Source organism: Dromiciops gliroides, chromosome 5, assembly GCF_019393635.1.
Source record: "Dromiciops gliroides isolate mDroGli1 chromosome 5, mDroGli1.pri, whole genome shotgun sequence".
In the NCBI taxonomy this organism is placed as follows: Eukaryota; Metazoa; Chordata; class Mammalia; order Microbiotheria; family Microbiotheriidae; genus Dromiciops; species Dromiciops gliroides.
In genome coordinates this window covers 80,283,499-80,302,217 of record NC_057865.1, presented here as the reverse complement: position 1 = coordinate 80,302,217, position 18,719 = coordinate 80,283,499, and the positions used below count along the sequence as shown (strand labels likewise).

General features: G+C 38.3%; 1 protein-coding gene across 1 annotated transcript; it reads left to right on the top strand.

Moving 5' to 3' along the window:
• Positions 1–10,243: 10,243 nt before the first annotated feature.
• LOC122729682 (isopentenyl-diphosphate delta-isomerase 2-like) lies at positions 10,244–15,808 on the top strand. The gene is made up of 4 exons (XM_043968655.1): positions 10,244–10,385; positions 12,160–12,252; positions 14,033–14,163; positions 15,491–15,808. The coding sequence occupies exons 1-4, from the start codon at positions 10,244–10,246 to the stop codon at positions 15,806–15,808; spliced, it is 684 nt and encodes a 227-aa protein (XP_043824590.1).
• Positions 15,809–18,719: the final 2,911 nt, after the last annotated feature.

The following is an 18,719-nucleotide window of genomic DNA, read 5'->3' as shown; positions in this document are numbered from 1 at the left end:
GTACCTCACCCAATATAAAAAGTATTATAGAACACGTTGAATAGTTTCAAGATCAACTAGCCAGACTGATTAGTATACCCCAATTCCCGGACTAATTGGTTAATTCTCCCAAATTATAAACCATTTGATATTGTTTCCTTTAGACAGTATCCAAAATGAATCTCCCTAAGTAACCAGGATGGGTTCATAGGAGAGCCCAACCCCCAACCCCAGTCATTACTCTGAACCATCCTAGGGAAGGACTTCTAACTTCTCGCAATCTACTCAACCAACATTGTGGAACCAAGACCAACCTTTGCCTAATCTCCTCTGAATGCTTAACTTTATCATTCCTGGGGAGTAAAGTCATTAGACCTGTGAGGATTGGCTTATTGTAAGGCTAACTAGGCACTAGCAGGCAGAAGTCATTCTGTTTTTGATCACTAATTGTTTTTATGTACCCAATACTGGTTGAGTCACCTACACTTATACAAGAATGAAAGGATCTACTGATCATAATTAACATCTTCATCTAATCCAGGTACACAAAGTTAGCAAACTGTTCTAAACATAATGTCCTTGTGGTCTCTAATGGAAGATTATAGCTGAAGCAGCTCCCTCTTTGATTCCTGAAGGTTACCCTCCACTCAACACCTGTGAATTTGCCACACAACAATAATCAGATATAAGAAGAGAGACCCAGAGACCCGGGCTCTTGATCCAAGTAGATATGCAGGCATAAAATTGACACCTGTACCACCAGCACCTGTGTGTGGCCAATTGGACTGTAGAGGTGAGGAGCCACATGCTTATGTGCCTGTGAGTAATAATTTACCCAATTCATGGTCCATTGAGTCCTTGTGTTCCTTTCCTATGCCGCACCCATGATCTCACAGGATCAGACATCAGCTGTGGATTATGGGAAGTATTTAGGTTTATGGGGGAGTATTCAGGTTTATTGGGAGAGAGTATGGAGATCAGGCCAGAGGTTTAGCAAAGCACAATCTTTCAAAGATGTCTGTCTTATCAATTCAATTCAATTTAATAAGCATTTATCAAGGACCTTCTATGTGCCAGGCACTATGCTAAATACTAGGGATACAAATAAGAAAAAATATTTCCCACCCTTACAATGTAATGGAGGAAGACAATTCATAAAAGAAAATTAAAACATGGGAATAGTGCTACCAGCAGGTTCCATAGAATTGAACCCAGGCAAAATTGCTGATGGAAAATGGAGAACTACCTGGAAAGTTCTATACCTTCTAGAAAGGAAGGCTGTAGGAAGTTTAATTGCTCTATCCTCCAGCCCTTCAATCAGAGGAATTGAGAAGGTGTTGAATATAAAAAATATAATCAATAAGCATGGTAATGAGATTTCAAATGATTAGATTCTCCCAGGTAAGGCATGATGTGTGAGAACCAAGCAGAGCTGCTTATGGAAACTGGAGAATTATCTGGAAACTTTTAAAAGTTTAGAGCCCTGGGGGCAGCTAGGTGGCACAGTGGAAAAAGCACCAGCCCTGGATTCAGGAGGACCTGAATTCAAATCTGGCCTCAGATACTTGACACTTACTAGCTGTGTGACCCTGGGCAAGTCACTTAACCCTCATTGCCCCTGAAAAAAAGAAAGAAAAGGAAAAATTTTAGAGCACTATAAGACTTTGAGAGGAGTTTATTGCTCCAATCTCCAGCCCTCCATTTGAGGGGAGGAACAAGTGAAAAAGTTGAGGTGTTGAGTATCAAATATGAAATCAGCCAACATGGTGAGGAGATTTCAGGTTGATCAGCTTATCCTGGGTGATGGATGATGTTCCTTGGGTATCTGGGGGAGTTATCCAGACTTTTTTGTAAGTAGCATGCCAGCTGGACCTTCTGAACATTCTCAAATATGTTCTGACCTCCAGTAAATGCTAGCTTAAGTTCTTGAAGGTCTCAAACCTGGCAGATTCACACAAACATTGACCCAGTTAATCAATTTTTTCATGTCCCTTCAAAGCTTTCAGAGAACAATAGAGCAAGGTAAAATGTGAAATATGGGTGTGAATATGAGGAGATAATTGGACAGAAATTAGCCAGGAACAAAAAACATGTAGTTCTGGCACAAATTATAATAACATTACTCATACTTTCAAAACTACAGTGAACTGACTTTCTAATTCCCCTGATCTACCACTTGAGTAATTCTGTCAAAAAAGGAAATAGAGTTAAAATGCCATGATCTGTACCTGATGAAGTCAAGCTGGTTCTAGAGTTTAACCAGGAACAAGTAGTTTTGGTACTGCTGTCCTTACTTGCAAAACTAATATGAACTTGCCATTCAATAGCAATGCAAAAAATGTGAACTCTTTGTACAATTTGAGTTGTTCAAGAAATCCATGCATTGATGAGATGCACAGTACCTTAAACTGTATTAATTTTTTTTTTTTTGCAGGGCAATGAGGATTAAGTGATTTGCCCACACAGCTAGTAGGTGTCAAGTGTCTGAGGCCAGATTTGAACTCAGATACTCCTGAATCCAGGGCTGGTGCTTTATCCACTATGCCACCTAGCTGCCCCAAACTGTATTAATTTTGATAGGTCAGTTTAGTCACCACTATTGAAGGAAGTCTGAAGGTGCCATGAGGTGAAATAGAATTGACTTTCTGGAATAGGAATTAATTGCCTGATGTACTGAGCACCAACAAAGTGAATATTCAGAAGAATAGGGTTTGCTGAATGAGCTCTTAATGTTTGACCTACTTATATATATTTTTACATGTTATTATAAATATTTTGTAGTTATTAAAATTTATGTGTTTATGTGTTTCATGGTAGGGGGAATGAATGGGTAATGCATATGGATTTCACTAAATTCTCCAGCTATGTCTCTGTAACTCACATTCCAATAGTTTCCACTATGGAAAAAGTATTACACATGTATTCCTGTGTATAGTACCTCTATTTTCTTCAACTTCCTTCCTGCGTGCTCAAGGAGAGACCAGGCCATCATCCTAAAGTGGGGATAAGACTTTTGTTGTAAAGAAGCTTGTTGTTGTTGCTTGTTCTTCATTCTCAAAGAGGACTGTAATGCCATGTCTTGCAGTGAATTGGATTTAAATGAAGGAGGACTGTGCAAAGTCACCAGCCTCACTCTCTCCTCCAGATCCATCTGGGTCCAGTGGCAAGACATATATCAGAACTACTGGAGATGGCCCAAGATGTTGGAGGCAATCAAGGATTAAGTGACTTCCCCAGGTTCACACAGCTAGTGTCAAGTGGCTGGGTCTGGATTTGAACTCAGGTCCTTCTGACTCCAGAGCCAGCACTCTATCCACTGCGCCACCTAGCTGTCCAATTGAAGGAGCTTAGAAGAAGAAGGGAAAGACAACCAAGTTGCCATCTTCCACTCCTCACTCTCTCTCCTCCCTATTAAATCACCTGCTAAACCCTATTGATTTTACCTTCATAAAACCTCTTGTATGGGTCCCCTGCTCTCCCCTGACACTGCCACTATGCTGGTTCAAGCCCTCATCACCTCATGCCTAGACCATTAGTCTTCCTCTTGGACTCTTCACCTCAAGTATCTCCCTCTTACAGTTCATCCTCCACTCAGCTGTCAGATTAATCTTTCTAAAGTTCAGATTTCACCATGCCACCATTTATTCAGCACACTTCATTGGCTCCCTATTACCCATAGGATCAAATATAAATTACTCTGTTCAGTGTTCAAAGTCCTTCATAAACTGACTTCCTCCCACCTTTCCAGTTTTCTAGCATTGTACTCCCTTCAGTGTAAGATCAGATGCAATGACACTGGCTTCCCTGGTGTACCTTACACAGGACAATTTTTCTCCTCACTTTATACATTTTCACTGACTATCCATCCCTCATGCCTCAATTGTTCTCCCTCCTCATCTCCACCTTTTGGCTTCCCTAACTTCTTTCCAGTCCTGGAAAAAAACCCTTTCCTTGTCCTTGTTCATGCAAGTCCCTTCCCTCTCTTGATTATCACCAATTTATCCTGTGTTTATTTTATTGGTACAGAGTTGTTTTCATGTTATCTATCTCAATTGAACTGTGAGCTCCTTTCTTTGTATCCCTGGTACAGTACTCAGTACAATACGGTGCCTGGAATATGGTAGGTACTCAATAAATACTTGTTGATGGACTCACTGACTGGTAAGCTTTTCTTCCTCAGTGTTCAGGGACACTATATGTCACCCTGCCATTGGTGGTTTTGGTGCTCCCAAGTCTGGGTAGTGATAACAGACTGTACTACTCTACTCTCCTGGGAAAGTGTTTAGTGTTGGCTATGAGGCATATTATGTTAAACTCCTTTGCTACTGAAGGATATCTTTCTCTCTTCCACCAAGAAGGAGGAGGAGGAAGAGGAGGAGAAGGAGGACGTGTTGTGAATCATCACATGGGCAAAAAAGGTGTTTATATTTTTTGTCTTTCAAGTACACACAATGATAAAGAGGTTTTTGTTTATTGCTATTATGGTTATCATTCCCTTTACCATAGTTTATGGACACTTTCTCTAGCAAAGCTTTTTGTACAGTGCGACAAATAGAATGCATTAGAATAAAGTAGACAAAAAAAAAGAAAAAGAAAGAATAAAGTAGACAACTATTACAGTTCTGTGATAAAGGAGGCATTTCCCTAGGTCAGACAATTAGCTTTACTCTTTACTAAAAGACCAACAATATAAGCTTAAAAATAGCCACATGGGGGAAAGTTGAATGATGCTTTTGTGCTTGGATTTTAAATTTGATTTTTGAGTCCTTGATCTATTAAAAAAGTGACTTGAAAAAGATCATAGGTCTCTAAGTTGCACAGTAGCTAGAACACTAAACTTGTAGTCAGGAAGACATGTTCAAATCCAGCCTCACATATTAGCTATGACTGACTCTGGACAAGTCACTTGACCTCTATCTGCCTTAGTTTCCTCATTGGAAAAATTAGTATAACAATAGCCCCAAGATTCCAGGGTTGATGTGAAGATCAAATGAGATAATATTCGTAAAATGTTTTGCATACCTTAAAACTCTATATAAATGCTAGCTAGTGTTGTTGCTGTTATTATTGTAGGAGATAAGTAATAACTTATTCTCAATTTGTCCTGGGCTAGATGGTCTACTTATGTGATGACTCTAGGATGGGAAAGATAGAAACAAGGTAGTAAAAAGTTTTTTAAAATAGATGTTCCATGGGATTTAGTTATCTTTATGTCTAACACCAGATATACGATATGATCTTATGTGTTCTCCCTTGTCTCTTAACTAAGGTTACAAGATTTCTGGGTTATTGCTGAGAAAATCAAACCAATTAAAAGGTGTTTAGCACATAATTCTTTAGAATCAAAATAATGTGCTGAATAGATTATGGTTCTGGTTGTATAGAGAATTCCCTGTAGTTAAACATGATTATCAATAGAATATATTGATATTAATATCAATCGGTTGATAATAATATAATGGGTTGAAAAAGGTGACAGGAAAGGATGTTGACAAATGTTTGAGGGGCTACAAGAAAATAGGCACATTAATATATTGTTGGTGGAGTTGAGAATAGGTAGAGTCATTCTTGAAAGCAATTTGAATGAAGGAACTTGTAGGTTAAGGGGGCAGCTAGAGCAATGAAACAAAGACTGGAGTTAGAATTGGAGCAGTGAGAGGAACTTAATACATATTTGTTGACTGAAATTTAGCCTCCTGTGTAGAAGATGAGGAACTCTGAATTCCAGACACTGGATAGTCTAAAAAAGAAGGAGGAGATGATTATGATGATGGTGATGGTGATGACAATGATAATTCCATGGTACTATCTGTTTTGTGGTCATGGCAAAGGATAATCTGCTTGTTTATTGCACGGTATTCTACCTAGGGCACAAAATCACTAAAGATTCTATCTGAGGCAGAGGTAGGAGGTGGTGGAAGCATTTGACTTGGAATTTTTCAATGGAGGAGTTTCTGTTGAAGACTCAATGATGTAAGTTAAGGCAGATTGCCAAGACATCATTGGTTCTGTAACATTAGAGTTATGAATTGCCTCTATAAGCCCTGTGGCCATATATGTACCCTATATATGTGCCTCTGTACTTATGATCTCTATGTGTAATGAGTTTCCCTATTGATATTGGTTGTACTTGTGGGAGAGTGAGCACCATGTTTATGGGAATAGGCGTTTTGATAGTTTTTTTTTTTGGTTTTGTTTTGTTTCGTTTTTTTACCATTTTGTTTCAGTAAATATCTTTGCTTTGAGCTGACTGCATCTTCTGGTTAACTATTGAAAGGTAAATCTCTCAGTGGGAACACATGAGCTATAGTTTTAGGGATATGAAACCATGGAAATCCTTGAACCTGGGGGAGCCATGCCATAGTAGATGATCCCTGGAGCTTGAGGAAGGATTTTGGAGTATAACAGGGATATCACAGTCTTCCTCAAAAGCATGGAAAGGCCTCAAGGAGGAAACAAAGTAGAAAAAGACTGTAAAGTGATGTATAGGAAATGTAAATACTGTTCTGATGCTAGAGAGTAGAAGAATGTGATAGGAAGAAAGAATGGAAGAGGGATCACCTAACATTTGGGGCTAGAGATATATAACTATTCCTTTTTGTCTTGTGAAGGAGTTTCCAATCATCATTGCTCTTCCCTTTTTCCTCTAATACTTGATGACCTAATTGCATCTGTAGATACACATGGGAGCAACAGAGTTGTGTGTTGTCTTCCTCAGACATATCTAGTACATTACAGAAAGTTCCCCCAAGAATTGTCAGATCCACTTGCTGCTATTACCTCATGATATTTCATATGGAAGCAAATAATAGGAACAGAAGGAACATAAAGCATTATAGAGATGATGATGGCCTTAGTGAAAGACTGGAGGTCCTGAAGTTATATGTGGTGTTTTCATTATTTCTGTGGAATGAAGGTAATAAAAAAAGAGAAAATAGAGCTGGAAAATGAAAACTTGCCTAACGAGAAGGTGTCCAATAATAATAGTGATTTTTGGACTATAATTTATAATATAGGAATGATGTATTCTTCCCAAGAAAAACAGTATACATAAGAATACTTAGTGAAGTCTTATTTACCAGTCATCTTATAAATCTAATAAAGATGGGACCAACAGGGAATTGTTCTAGGGATCATGTATACAAAGACAGATTGAACAAAAGTTTTCAATTTCATACACATAGTAATCCCTGCTTCAACTCAGCCTTCAGAATTGTCTTATGTGTTCTTAGATTAAGTTTGGCAAAACATTTATAAAACAATTTTTATGGATATATGTTGCTTTTATATTGACTAATTTTCCCTTATCTTTTCCTGTTCCTCCAAGGAAACTAACATATCTCAAAGATTTTTTTAAAAAGGAAAACAGGATGAAGAAAAAATTAAATAAAACTGATCAATCCATTGAAAATAAAATCTGAAAATATACACAATGTGACATACCTGTGTCTTTTCATGTCTCTTTGGAGCCATGTTTATTCTTTGCAAACGTGCAATATTTCTTTTCAGTTATTTGTGGTGGTTGTTCTTTCCATTTCCATAGTCATTATGTATATTGTTTTGGGGGGTTCTGCTTATTTCAATTTGTTTCAGGTTGTATAAGTCTTCCCATGCTTATCCCTATTCATTATATTTGTCATTTCTTACAGCATTCACGCAGTAAAAGGGGAAAATGCTCATTTGGATGAAAATATTCAAAATGGTATTATTTGTAATTTAGAAAATAAATAGGAAACAAACTTTGTGCCTAATGATTGGGATGGCTTAAATACATTGTTTTATATGAATGAAAAATAAATTTATTGAAGGAAAAGAAATGGGGGAAAGTTATCTTTTTGGTGTCAGAATTCTTCTGATGCTACTGCAAATCTTAGAACACCACAGTCTCCAGAGAATGAAAACTTTGAGAGACCCCTGGAGCAATGAAGAGACTAATAGTAGTTGTAAGGAAAATCTACAACATAAGTTATTTAGAACTGGAAGGAATCTTAGGACTCATCCAGTCCAACCTCCTCACTTGGCAAATGAAGCTGAGTCCTAGAGAGGTCAGGTGATTTATTTAGTGACCCACAGGTCTTAAGCAGCTGATAGGGGATTTGAACCTAAGACCTCCAAACTAGGTGTTTTCCTTATTTTACCATTCTACTGGTGCAGGGTATTACCAATAATGCCTTTCAGGTAAGAAGTAGTATGAGGTATTACTGAGCTGAATCAAGTGGTGAAGAATAAAATCAGGCATCAGAGGGGAGTTTCATTCATTCATTCACTCATGAATTTACTTATATATTTGTTTTGTGAGCATTTATGATCTCTCCCTCCTACTTCTCCCCCCAATTGAACAGTTTTGAAAAATGAAAATTAAACTCTCACAAAAATGCATAGTTCAATAAAACAAATCCCCACATTGTCCCTATCCAAAAATATGTGTCTAATTCAACATTTTAAATTCATCATTTCTATGGCTGAAGGTTATTTTCCATCCTTTGTACTTGCAACAGGAGGAACCTGGCACAGGGGCATGATTTTCTGTGAAGTCAAAACCAAGTAGAGATGCCGATGGAAAGTGGAGAGTTCCTTGGAAAGTTCTGAGCCTTCTAGAAAGGGTTTGAGAGGACTTTACTGCTTCACCCTCCAGCCCTCTAATCAGAGGGGAGAGACAACTGAGGGAGTGAGAAGGTGCTGAGTATGAAAAATTGGGCCAATAGGTATAACAATGAAATTTCAGGTGGGTCATTTCATTTTGGTGAGTCATGATATTCCAAACATAGTTGCTGATGGAAAACGGAACATTATCTGAGATCTAATAAAAAGTTTCCTATTTCAGCATTATTCCCTAAAATATTTCCAATGTGTTAAGCAACTTGGCAATATGACCACACACCTTATATTATTCACATAAAGAAAAAAGGTGTTTTTTTTCTTTAAAGAAACAATAGATCATCTTAATACCCTAGGTTTTGTCTTCCTTTGCCTTTACGTAATCAGCTGTTGCCCAACAATCTTATTATAAATTCGCGTGTAGTGTTCATTGGCTTTATGTGTGCTTATACCTGTCTGACTAAGTGGCAGTCTCCAGGAAAGGTTAGTGAATGAGTCTGTCTCTTTCAAGTTATCCTTTTAATTCAAATATCCTTTTTCTTTTTTCTTCTTTTAACTTTTTCTAAAAATATCTTTTCTTAGGAACTGTTTCCGTCTTCCTATGTCCATTTTAGCCAGTAGTGTCTCAGCCAGGTTGGGAAGAAGGACAAAGGTGGGATCTTTGCCTTTACCATTATTTACATAGCAGTCCAGGCAATGAGACTGATTATGAGAGCCACTGAGTGGCACAAGGTCATACCATAGACTTTATAACATAGTTTTAAGTAGAAAAGGGTATAGAGGGTAGAGATGGGTAGAGAGGAGGGCCCCACCATTTTGTCTAGGGGCTTAGGTAGGGAAAGGAGAGAAAGGAGTTGGAACTGATGTTTTTTAGACTTTTCTAGCAATCCACCTTTCTCTGGACCTCATTTTCCTCAGTTATAAAGTGGGTGACTCCTAAATTCTCTTCAAATTCTAAGACTCTATGGGTCAGCAAAAAAGGGCTTGAGGTCACTAGAGGATAGAAGGAGCGTTATTAGTTCACTACAATCTTAAGGACATGTCAGAGATTTAAGATAATTGGTAAGTATACTTAGAAAATAGAAGCAAGATGTGGGGGTTATGTCACATATGCCAAGAATATATTAAAATATTCTTGAGGTCACAGAGAAGTGATTTCAGGGGATATCCATCAGAAGCTCTCTCCCATTTTTGTTATCTTGTATTAGGAAATGGATAAGTGTTCGTGCTTTTGTCCTGCAGCCTTAGCTTTTCAGTAAGCTGATAAAATCTATGGTGACCTTACTGTCCCATTTAAAAAAACCACCCCATGGTGTGTTTCTTATACAAGGACCTGTCTAATTTTCTCATGAAAGCTCCCAGCAGAAGAGAGATACTCCAAATGCATATGTCTTTGGTAGGAACTGATTATTAACCTTTCAGTTATTCTTGTGGTGGGAGAGAATGGCATAGAGGAGGTCTCCTACATAACAAATAGAAAGGAAACTTGAATCTTTATTCCTGTTCTGTGGGAATGATTCTAATCACTGAATCACTTTGCTATTTCTGTTGTCTCATGTTCATTGGCTATAATGATCTCTCATTTGTACTTATGTTATCATAAGGATGTTTACAATCTAATTGGCCATAAATATTCATAATACAGGTAGTAGTGGGACCAAGAACAATGTCTCAAGGTAACTGGGATCACCTAGACAAGTACCAAGTAAAGAGATTGGAAGAAATGCTAATTGTTGTTGATGAAAATGATAAGGTGATTGGTGCTGAGAGCAAGATGAACTGCCACCTGAATGAAAACATTGAAAAAGGTAACATTGGAAGAGTCTATGTTCTCAACATTGAAAGAGCCTCTTTAGTCTTTCCTGAGTCGTCAGAGATTCCATGGGATATGGATTGAGGTGTTGAGAATGAGATACCCTCCCTGTCTTATGTTTTCTGTTCATTTGGAGATGATTTGGGGAAATGTGAATAGTCTTTTAAAAATTTTATTAATATATTTTGTTTTCATGTGTGTGCTTCCCTTCTTGATCTAGGGAGCTATACCTTGTAACACAGGAAAAAATAGAGGGAAAAAAACAGTTCAGAAAAAAAGAAATGACATATCGCGCTAGTCTTGCAGAATATGTAACATTCCCCAATTTTATGCCCCCCCACTTCTGTAAATAAGAAGAGGAGCTGTATTTCCTCCTGCCTTCTTTGGGTCCATGTTTGATCATAATAATTTCACTTTTTATCATTGTTTTTTCCATTTATACTGTTGAGGTAATTGTGTGTTCCTAGAGCTACCTATTTCACTTTGTTCTTACATTTTTTTTGTGCTTTTCTGTAGTACTCAGTCATTATTTATTATGGTATAGTTATATTTAATTACATTTGTTGTCCTCTAGGATGCAAATCTCATAAAGACTGATAGTGTCTAATTAAGAGCTCAGAAATTTTTGTGGTAGCCTTGAGAGCTTAGCTGGAATGTTGAGGGTGGGGGAAGATCATAGGAACAGCAGCTGGAAACAATGGAGAAATGGTTGATTATTATCTTCCTTATAGAATCAGGGAGGTACATGTTTGTTCTGTTATTCATGAGCAACTCTAAAGAAAATAAGGGAGTTTTCAAGGAGGAAGAGCAAAAGGTAAAGTAGAAGGAGGATGAGAGAGATGGAGACAGAGAGCCAGAAAGACTTGGGGGGAGAAGGGAATGTAACGATTGGAATGACGCCACCTGCTGGAGACTTACTGTAGAAGAGTTCTGCCCATGAAGCGAAGGTCTTTGAGGGCAAGACCAGGAGTCTTTTCTTTGGCGTCAGGAAGTGACGCAGGCTAGTGGGAGGAGGAAGGAAGAGACTGGCGCTCAGTCTCGCTCTCTTTCCTGAGGACGCTGGTGGAGAGTGGAGCTAGAAATGCGCTCTCTCCTTAATAGATAGAAATCTAGGCCTTTCTCTCTCTCTTTACCAAATTCTTATTTTCCTTAATAAATGCTTAAAAGTCTAATTCTTGCTAGAGCTTATAATTTATTGGCGACCACTCATTAAATATTTTAGACAGTTTAGCTAGAATTTTAGCCCTTAACAGGAAGGTGTAGAGAAGATTCAAGAAGATGTAAATCTTACTCATTTTAAGAATCTTAAATTGTCTTGAGTTTCAAAAATGAATTTTAAAACATTTTTCTTCAAGTTTAAGTTCATCAAGTAAGTTATAGAAACATAGCAGGGTAATAATAGCAGAGAGATAGAGAGATAGAGAAATAGTACTTACTATGTACCAGGCCCTATGTTATATGCTTTATAATTATCTCATTTATAAAATAAATGAAAAGGTCAGACCTTATGGTCACTGAAATGCCTTCCAGTTTTCAATCTGTGCTCCTCTAATAGTGAGTTGGAAATCCTGAAAGGTTCCATCTGCTCACCACATTTTTCCTTCTGTACTTGGATGAACAAGCTATATATCTTCCATTCTGCTGTTACCACTAGGGGAAGCAAGGTGATCAGGCTGGTTTGCTGAGAGAGGTAGGGACTCTTGACAGAAGAAGAACATTACAATCATACTTATGAGCTCTTTATTTTCAATTATGTTCATATTTTGCAGGGCTATTACATCGTGGTTTCTCTGTAGTCTTATTTTCTACAGATAACAAACTATTGCTACAACAGAGAACAGACACTAAATATACTTTCCCAGGTGAGTACTTTTGTTTTGGATGCTAATAGAAATGTAACTTTATATACATCTGGGTTTTTCCCCCCAAAAAAAGTAGTTGGTTCATGGATTATGAATATTTGACTGGGCAGATTAAAGTAATAGAGTTTACTTCACGAGCCAATGGTCAGTTTGGGGAAGAAACTAACAGCATGATTCTGCTTCTGTTTAGGGATATTAACTTGGGATCTTGCAGATGACAGTGGTTTTTCTAAACCTTTTCATCCCTCCTTAAGCTCCCCATAATTCCCCTTCTTTCGCCTTCCCAGCTGATAACCTTATACAATATTTCACTGAAGAAAAAACTAAGCCCATTCACTGAGAGCTTCCTCTTTTTCACTTCTCTGCATCTCAGATTACCCAAATGTATTTTGCCACTATTTCTGCCTCTACCCTGGTCTCAAATGAAGAGCCCACTCTTCTCCTTTCCAAGGGAAACCTGCCTACACAAGTGATCCCATTCCATCTCATCTTCTCCAACAGATTGCTCCCTCTATCATCCTTACTGTCTCACTTATCTTCAGTATTTTGCTATCCACTCTGCATTTTCACTGGCTGTCCCCTATTACTGGAATTCTCTTCCTCCTCATCTCTACCTTCTGTCTTCCCCAATTTCCCTTAAGTCCCATCTCAAATCCCACCTTCCGCCAGAAGACTTTCCTGACTCTCCCTTAATGCTAGTTCCTTCCCTCTATTGATTATCTCCAATTTATCTGGTATATATCTTGTCTATAGATATTTGTTTACATGTTGTCTCCCACATTAGACTATGAGCTACTTGAGAGCCAGTACTGTCTTGCTTTGTATCTCCAGTATTCAGCATAGTGCTTAGAATGTGGTAGATGACTAATAAATGATTATTAATTGACTGACTGATATCTCCAGGTGGAAAATGAGTCACTGTCCAAGCATATGAAAAGTCAGAGGGATTTGTCTGTTTGATGGAACAGGTTTAGGGAAGAAGCAACCCTGTAATTAATCATTCAATTCAACAAAAGTCTATTGAGTACAAGTGTTCAGAGTATTGGGCTACATGTTGAAGATACAATTTGAAAAAAAATAATTCCTCCCTTCACAGGACTTACATTTTATAGGAGAGATACAACCTGTACAGAGGGAATATATGACCTGTACACAGAGAAGTATATGCCAATTGGTGCTAGTCTACCTCTTCCCAGATTTGGGTCCGGATGATCCAGACTATGCTGTTCTGCTCTTAGGTTGGGTGGCCAGTAGGATGGAGGACATTTTATACCCATTATGAAATGGATAAAATTCAACCTTCTTAGGGGCAGTTAGGTGGCGCAATGGATAGAGCACCAGCCCTGAATTCAGGAGGACCTGAGTTCAAATCTGGCCTCAGACCCTTGACACTTACTAGCTGTGTGACCCTGGGCAAGTCACTTAACCCCAATTGCCTCACAAAAAATAATTCAACCTTCTTACTCTTGGAATGATATGGTTTTTGGTTTTTGGTTTTTTTTTTAGTGAGGCAATTGGAGTTAAGTGACTTGCCCAGGGTCACACAGCTAGTAAGTATTAAGTGTCTGAGGCCGGATTTGAACTCAGGTACTCCTGACTCCAGGGCCGGTGCTCTATCCACTGCGCCACCTAGCCGCCCCTGGAATGATATGTTGTAGTTGATGTCCTGGGTACAGAAGAGGAAAAAAAAAAATCAGATTTATTATATGGGAAGACCGCTTATCTTCCATTGGTGTTCCAAGGACTTATCTTATTAAAGATGCTTTATGTTTCATTTTAGGGTGTTATTCTGACAGTTGTTCTAGTCATCCACTATATGAACCACTAGAAATGGAGGATGGTAATGCAATTGGAGCAAGGCGGGCTGCTAAGCGACGTTTGCATGTTGAATTAGGAATTCCCCAGGAGCAGGTAACCAGTTTTATCGTCTGTGATAGGAAAACTAGATACTGAATTTTAAAGCTGATTTTTGAGTGATTAATGTCTCAAAGAAGTAACCTGTATAAGATTATACTACATTAGCAGAAGGAGACATAGACAATTTTCTGTTTTTTCTGGTCTGATTATCTGATTGGTATAATTATTCAGGACTCTTGGTTCTTCTAATAGGTGAGGTGAGAGTGAAGATAGAAACTTGGAGCCAGAATGAGGTTCTACATTTATATGTAGATATCTGCTTTCTATGCCATTTCTATGACAGTTGATAAAAGACTACTTCTCCTGCCCCCCAACTCCCCCTGACCCCCAAGTCAGGATGACCTAAATTCAAATCTGGCCTCAGATATTTACTAGCTGTGTGATTCTGGGCAAGTCACTTAACCTTGATTGCCCCATCCCCCGCCAAAATCCAACAAGAATAACAAAAACAAAAAAAAAGAACATACTTTTAGTCTAATCTCTTGACAAAAGAGACCAGATCCTAGATTAATATTGAGATTATTTGCTCAATTAACCCATGTGTTAATCTAAATATTCTAAAGCAAAAGGAAGCCCAGTATATAATTCTAGTTTTGGTGAGATAGCTATATGAATGAATCCTTGATTAGATAAACCATGGGACTAGTGTTGGAAGATTCCTAGAAAAATGAAATACACTGTTGGTGTGGGTATTCCATTCAGTTATGCTTAGAAACGTGGGTCTTAGCCCAGTTCATGGGAGCGTTGGTGACCTTTGGAGGGCCTCTGGCAAAAGGACTAGGAAGGGCAGTAGTGGAGGGAGACCCAGAGAAGGGAAATGAATGAATGTATGCCCAAGTTCCCGCAAAGGATCTCTTTTCTGTTGGTGCAAGCAATTCTTTTCAAAGTGGCCATAAGATTGTCTTATAGGAGACGGACGAATGTAACTCCGTGTTTACTACTAGAAACCAAAGCTTTTTGTGAAATTCTTGAATTTATATGAAGGGAGGAAGGGAAAGAGGATGACTGGATTAATGTGTGTCTCTTTCCTCCCCTTCTTTGCCCCCATTCCTGAGCTGCTGGAGACTGAGCCCCCCCCTCGGGCAGTACCCTGATCTTGGGGCAGTTGTGTTTGATGCTTTGCAGTTAGGGCTTCTTCCTTTCCTTTCCCCTCCTTCCCCCATCTTGTTTTGTGACACATGCTAACCCCCTCCCCCTTCTCCCTCTTCTCCCCTCTCCCCTGGGAAAATACAATGAATGAATAAAGACTTATTTATACTGAAAAAAAAGAAACAAATGATATTCTCTGACATTTTCTAAGAATATACTTTGTGGATCACAGATCTCCCTCGATGATATCATGTTAGTGACAAGAATTCACTACAAGTTGCGTGCAAATGAAGTACTGGGAGAACATGAAATTGGTTACCTTCTCTTTGTAAGGAAAGATGTCACTTTGAATCCGGACCCCAGAGAAGTAAAAGACTATATTTATGTGACAAAGGAAGAATTACAAGATCTTCTGGAACAAGAAGCCAAGGGCAAAACCAAGTTTTCTGGATGGTTCCACATAATTGCAAACTTTTTTCTGTTTAAAGCATGGGATCATTTAAATGATGTGAAACCATTTCTTGAACCTGACAAAATATACAGAGTCTAAAAATGTGACTGATTAATAGGTTAGAGTCAATGATTATATGTCAATTGAAAATGATTTTTGACTCTGAAAAATGATATCAAACACTGACAACTTTAGGGGATGCTCATTTATCAGAAAAAGCCATAGTGCTGATAATTCATTCATTATTCACATTTTATTTTGAATTTTTCTTTTCATTTATGCTACATTTAATTTGCTGTTTCTTCCTCTTTATACCTTTTCTAGTTTCCTAATTTTTAAAGGAATAAGTACACTTGTTCTCTCTAAATAGTCTTCTGACATATAATGCTGTCTGCTATCATCAGCATACTCCTTTAGAGTATCTAATGGATTTGTAAGAGCAGTGAATTATTTCTCCATTGGAATCCCACTTTGCTATTTGTCAATCAAAGGGCAAAACCACTATTTCAGGCCGTTCCAGTTCAACATAGTTTATCACATACTAGTCATATACAAATCCCTATGTTAGGCTCTGAGAAAAAGCATAACTCATATTGTGAGGAGGTCTAAACGGCATTACACTATTCTATACTATTCTATGGTATATTATACCATACTATACTATATACTACATTATACTATAGTGCATATATTTTACTCTGCTGCAGAAGGTTTAGTAGGAAAATAAAAAGGAAACAATTGGAAGAAGCTACAGACCACCTGATTAGGATGATGAGCCTGAAATAGAAATGTTAAATGAGATTTGGGGAGTATCAATTAAAGATCATTTAAGTAAATTAACTTTTACTTCTTGCAACATAAATAGGTTTAAATAAATCAGATGGTAGTATTATTTTGAATTATGTTAATTTTAGTAAATAGCATGACTTTTTAAATGATTCTATCTCTAGACAAATCTGTACTAATATCATAAACTATGTAGTATTCAATATGAATCAAAACATCATTAAAAGTATCAGCATACACTATGTTCTTAAGATTCTTTGTTGATTTTATGGATGAATAAGAGTTCCTGTAGTAGTTGGATTATATTTATTTTCTAGAAAAGTTTTGTTGTTGGTTCTTGAAGAGGACAATGACATAGGGGGGATGTCTTGCACTGAATTAGATTTAAGTGAGGAAGGGCTGTGAAAAGTCACCAACCTCACTCTCTGCTCTAGAGCCATCTGGGCCCAGTGGCAAGATTATATATATATATGTGTGTGTGTGTACACATATACACATGCATACACATACATACACACATGACTGGAAATGGCCCCAGATGTTTTAAGTCAATTGGGGTTAAGTGACTTGCCCAAGGTCACACAGCTAGTACGTATCTGAGGTCAGATTTGAACTCAGTTCCTCCTAACTTCAGGGCCCGTGCTCTATCCACTGTGCCACATAGCTGCCCTAAGAAAAGTTTTAACATCTGTGACAATGAAGTCAGAGAGGGAAGCCAAAGGTGTCAACTTGCCTGCATTGAGAAGCCTTAATTGTAGAGACTCTGAACAAATTAATGTTCTTTTATTGTGAAGGGTTCATGGGGTGGGGTGGTGGGAATAGAAAAATCATAGTTTCAGGAGACCCTGGGTACACAGGCCATGTAGTAGCAGTCTATGAAGTTATAACTTGACCCAAAGGGAAAGCTATATACCACACTGAATGGTTGTGAATGACCTACTTAACTCAATACATTTGTCTTTAACTTTCCCAACTGGGGTTCACACCATAGCAGATATGCTGGAGCTAGTTCTAATTGACTTGTGAGAGAAACAAATTAGTAATCCTACAAATCAGGGCTTGATTTATTGTTTTGTTGGTTGCCTAGACTTAAGAAAGTGTTCATGTACATTAAACTTAAAACCACCCTTTGCATACATACCTTCCCTCTTCCCCCAGTCAGGTGGTTATACAATCGCCAGTACACTCCAGTATTGCTCTATATGCCTTGTTTTTTAGCTCATGGCTGTGAGAACCAGGGACTCCCACCCCCTGCCAAGAAAGAATTGACCTTTCTAAGGTCATCCTGGTGTCCCTGGAAGTTCATGGACTTGAATGCTACCAGCCAATTAGGTTGGAGCTGTATGTGGGGACCACCCCTCTTCCTGTTGAACAGGGGGCTTCTGTGGGAGCTCTCTCTCTGCATGTGTGAGACAATGAAGAGAAAGTTTTATGCTCCCTTTCCATTAATGAACCAAGTTTCTCTAACTCAAAAACTGACACTTTTTTCTGCTACACAGCTGACATCCTGTCCTGAAGAGTACAAACTTGTCAAATAAGGGCTGGAAGCTATTTACATCAAGGGTAAATGTTTGGACTGATCAAAATATCTAGACCTAAAAGATATCCCAATCTCTCTAGTACATAAAACTTTCTCTTCCTGTTTCCTAATGTATCTTAAGATGTTCTGATTCATTGAGGGGAAACAACTGCTTAAAAATGTAGTTTTCTTCAGGTGGCCAATTGTAGAATAAAACTCCAAGGTTCTGGATCATGTAACCAACAAGATGGAATACTGGACATTTTCTCCAATCCTTAAAACCTCTAAAATCTCTCTGAGATAGGAATTACGCCCAAGAGACAAAGCAGTTTTAACTGTCTCCATAGTTCAGGATGCCAAGAACCCAAATGAGGTAAGAACTCAATGAACTAACACAATCCTTCACCTTTAACCCACTCAATCAGTACCCCTTTCCCTCCACATTGTGGCATCAGGGCTATAAAAAGCAACCCAAAGGTTCACAACAGGACTCTACATTCCTGTTCCTCTCAGTGCATTGGACACCCAACTTAGAAATTTGCTGAATTGGACAGTAGCAAGAAAACTGATAGCACTCTGTGCTGCAACAGAGCTCAGCCAGAGAACTGAGAAACAGATGGAAGTAGGACAGGACACATATATGCTTCTGCGTCGCACTCCACCAAGGCTGAAGGAAAGAGCATGGCATCCAGCAGGGGTCAGTTC

What these genes read in the sequence shown, in the direction of transcription:
- LOC122729682 (XM_043968655.1), top strand. Translation starts at nt 10,244, where the DNA reads ATGTCTCAAGGTAACTGGGATCACCTAGACAAGTACCAAGTAAAGAGA. An exon ending in GAATGAAAACATTGAAAAAG is followed by an intron (nt 10,386 to 12,159) that starts GTAACATTGGAA and finishes CATATTTTGCAG; the next exon opens with GGCTATTACATCGTGGTTTC. An exon ending in CACTAAATATACTTTCCCAG is followed by an intron (nt 12,253 to 14,032) that starts GTGAGTACTTTT and finishes GTTTCATTTTAG; the next exon opens with GGTGTTATTCTGACAGTTGT.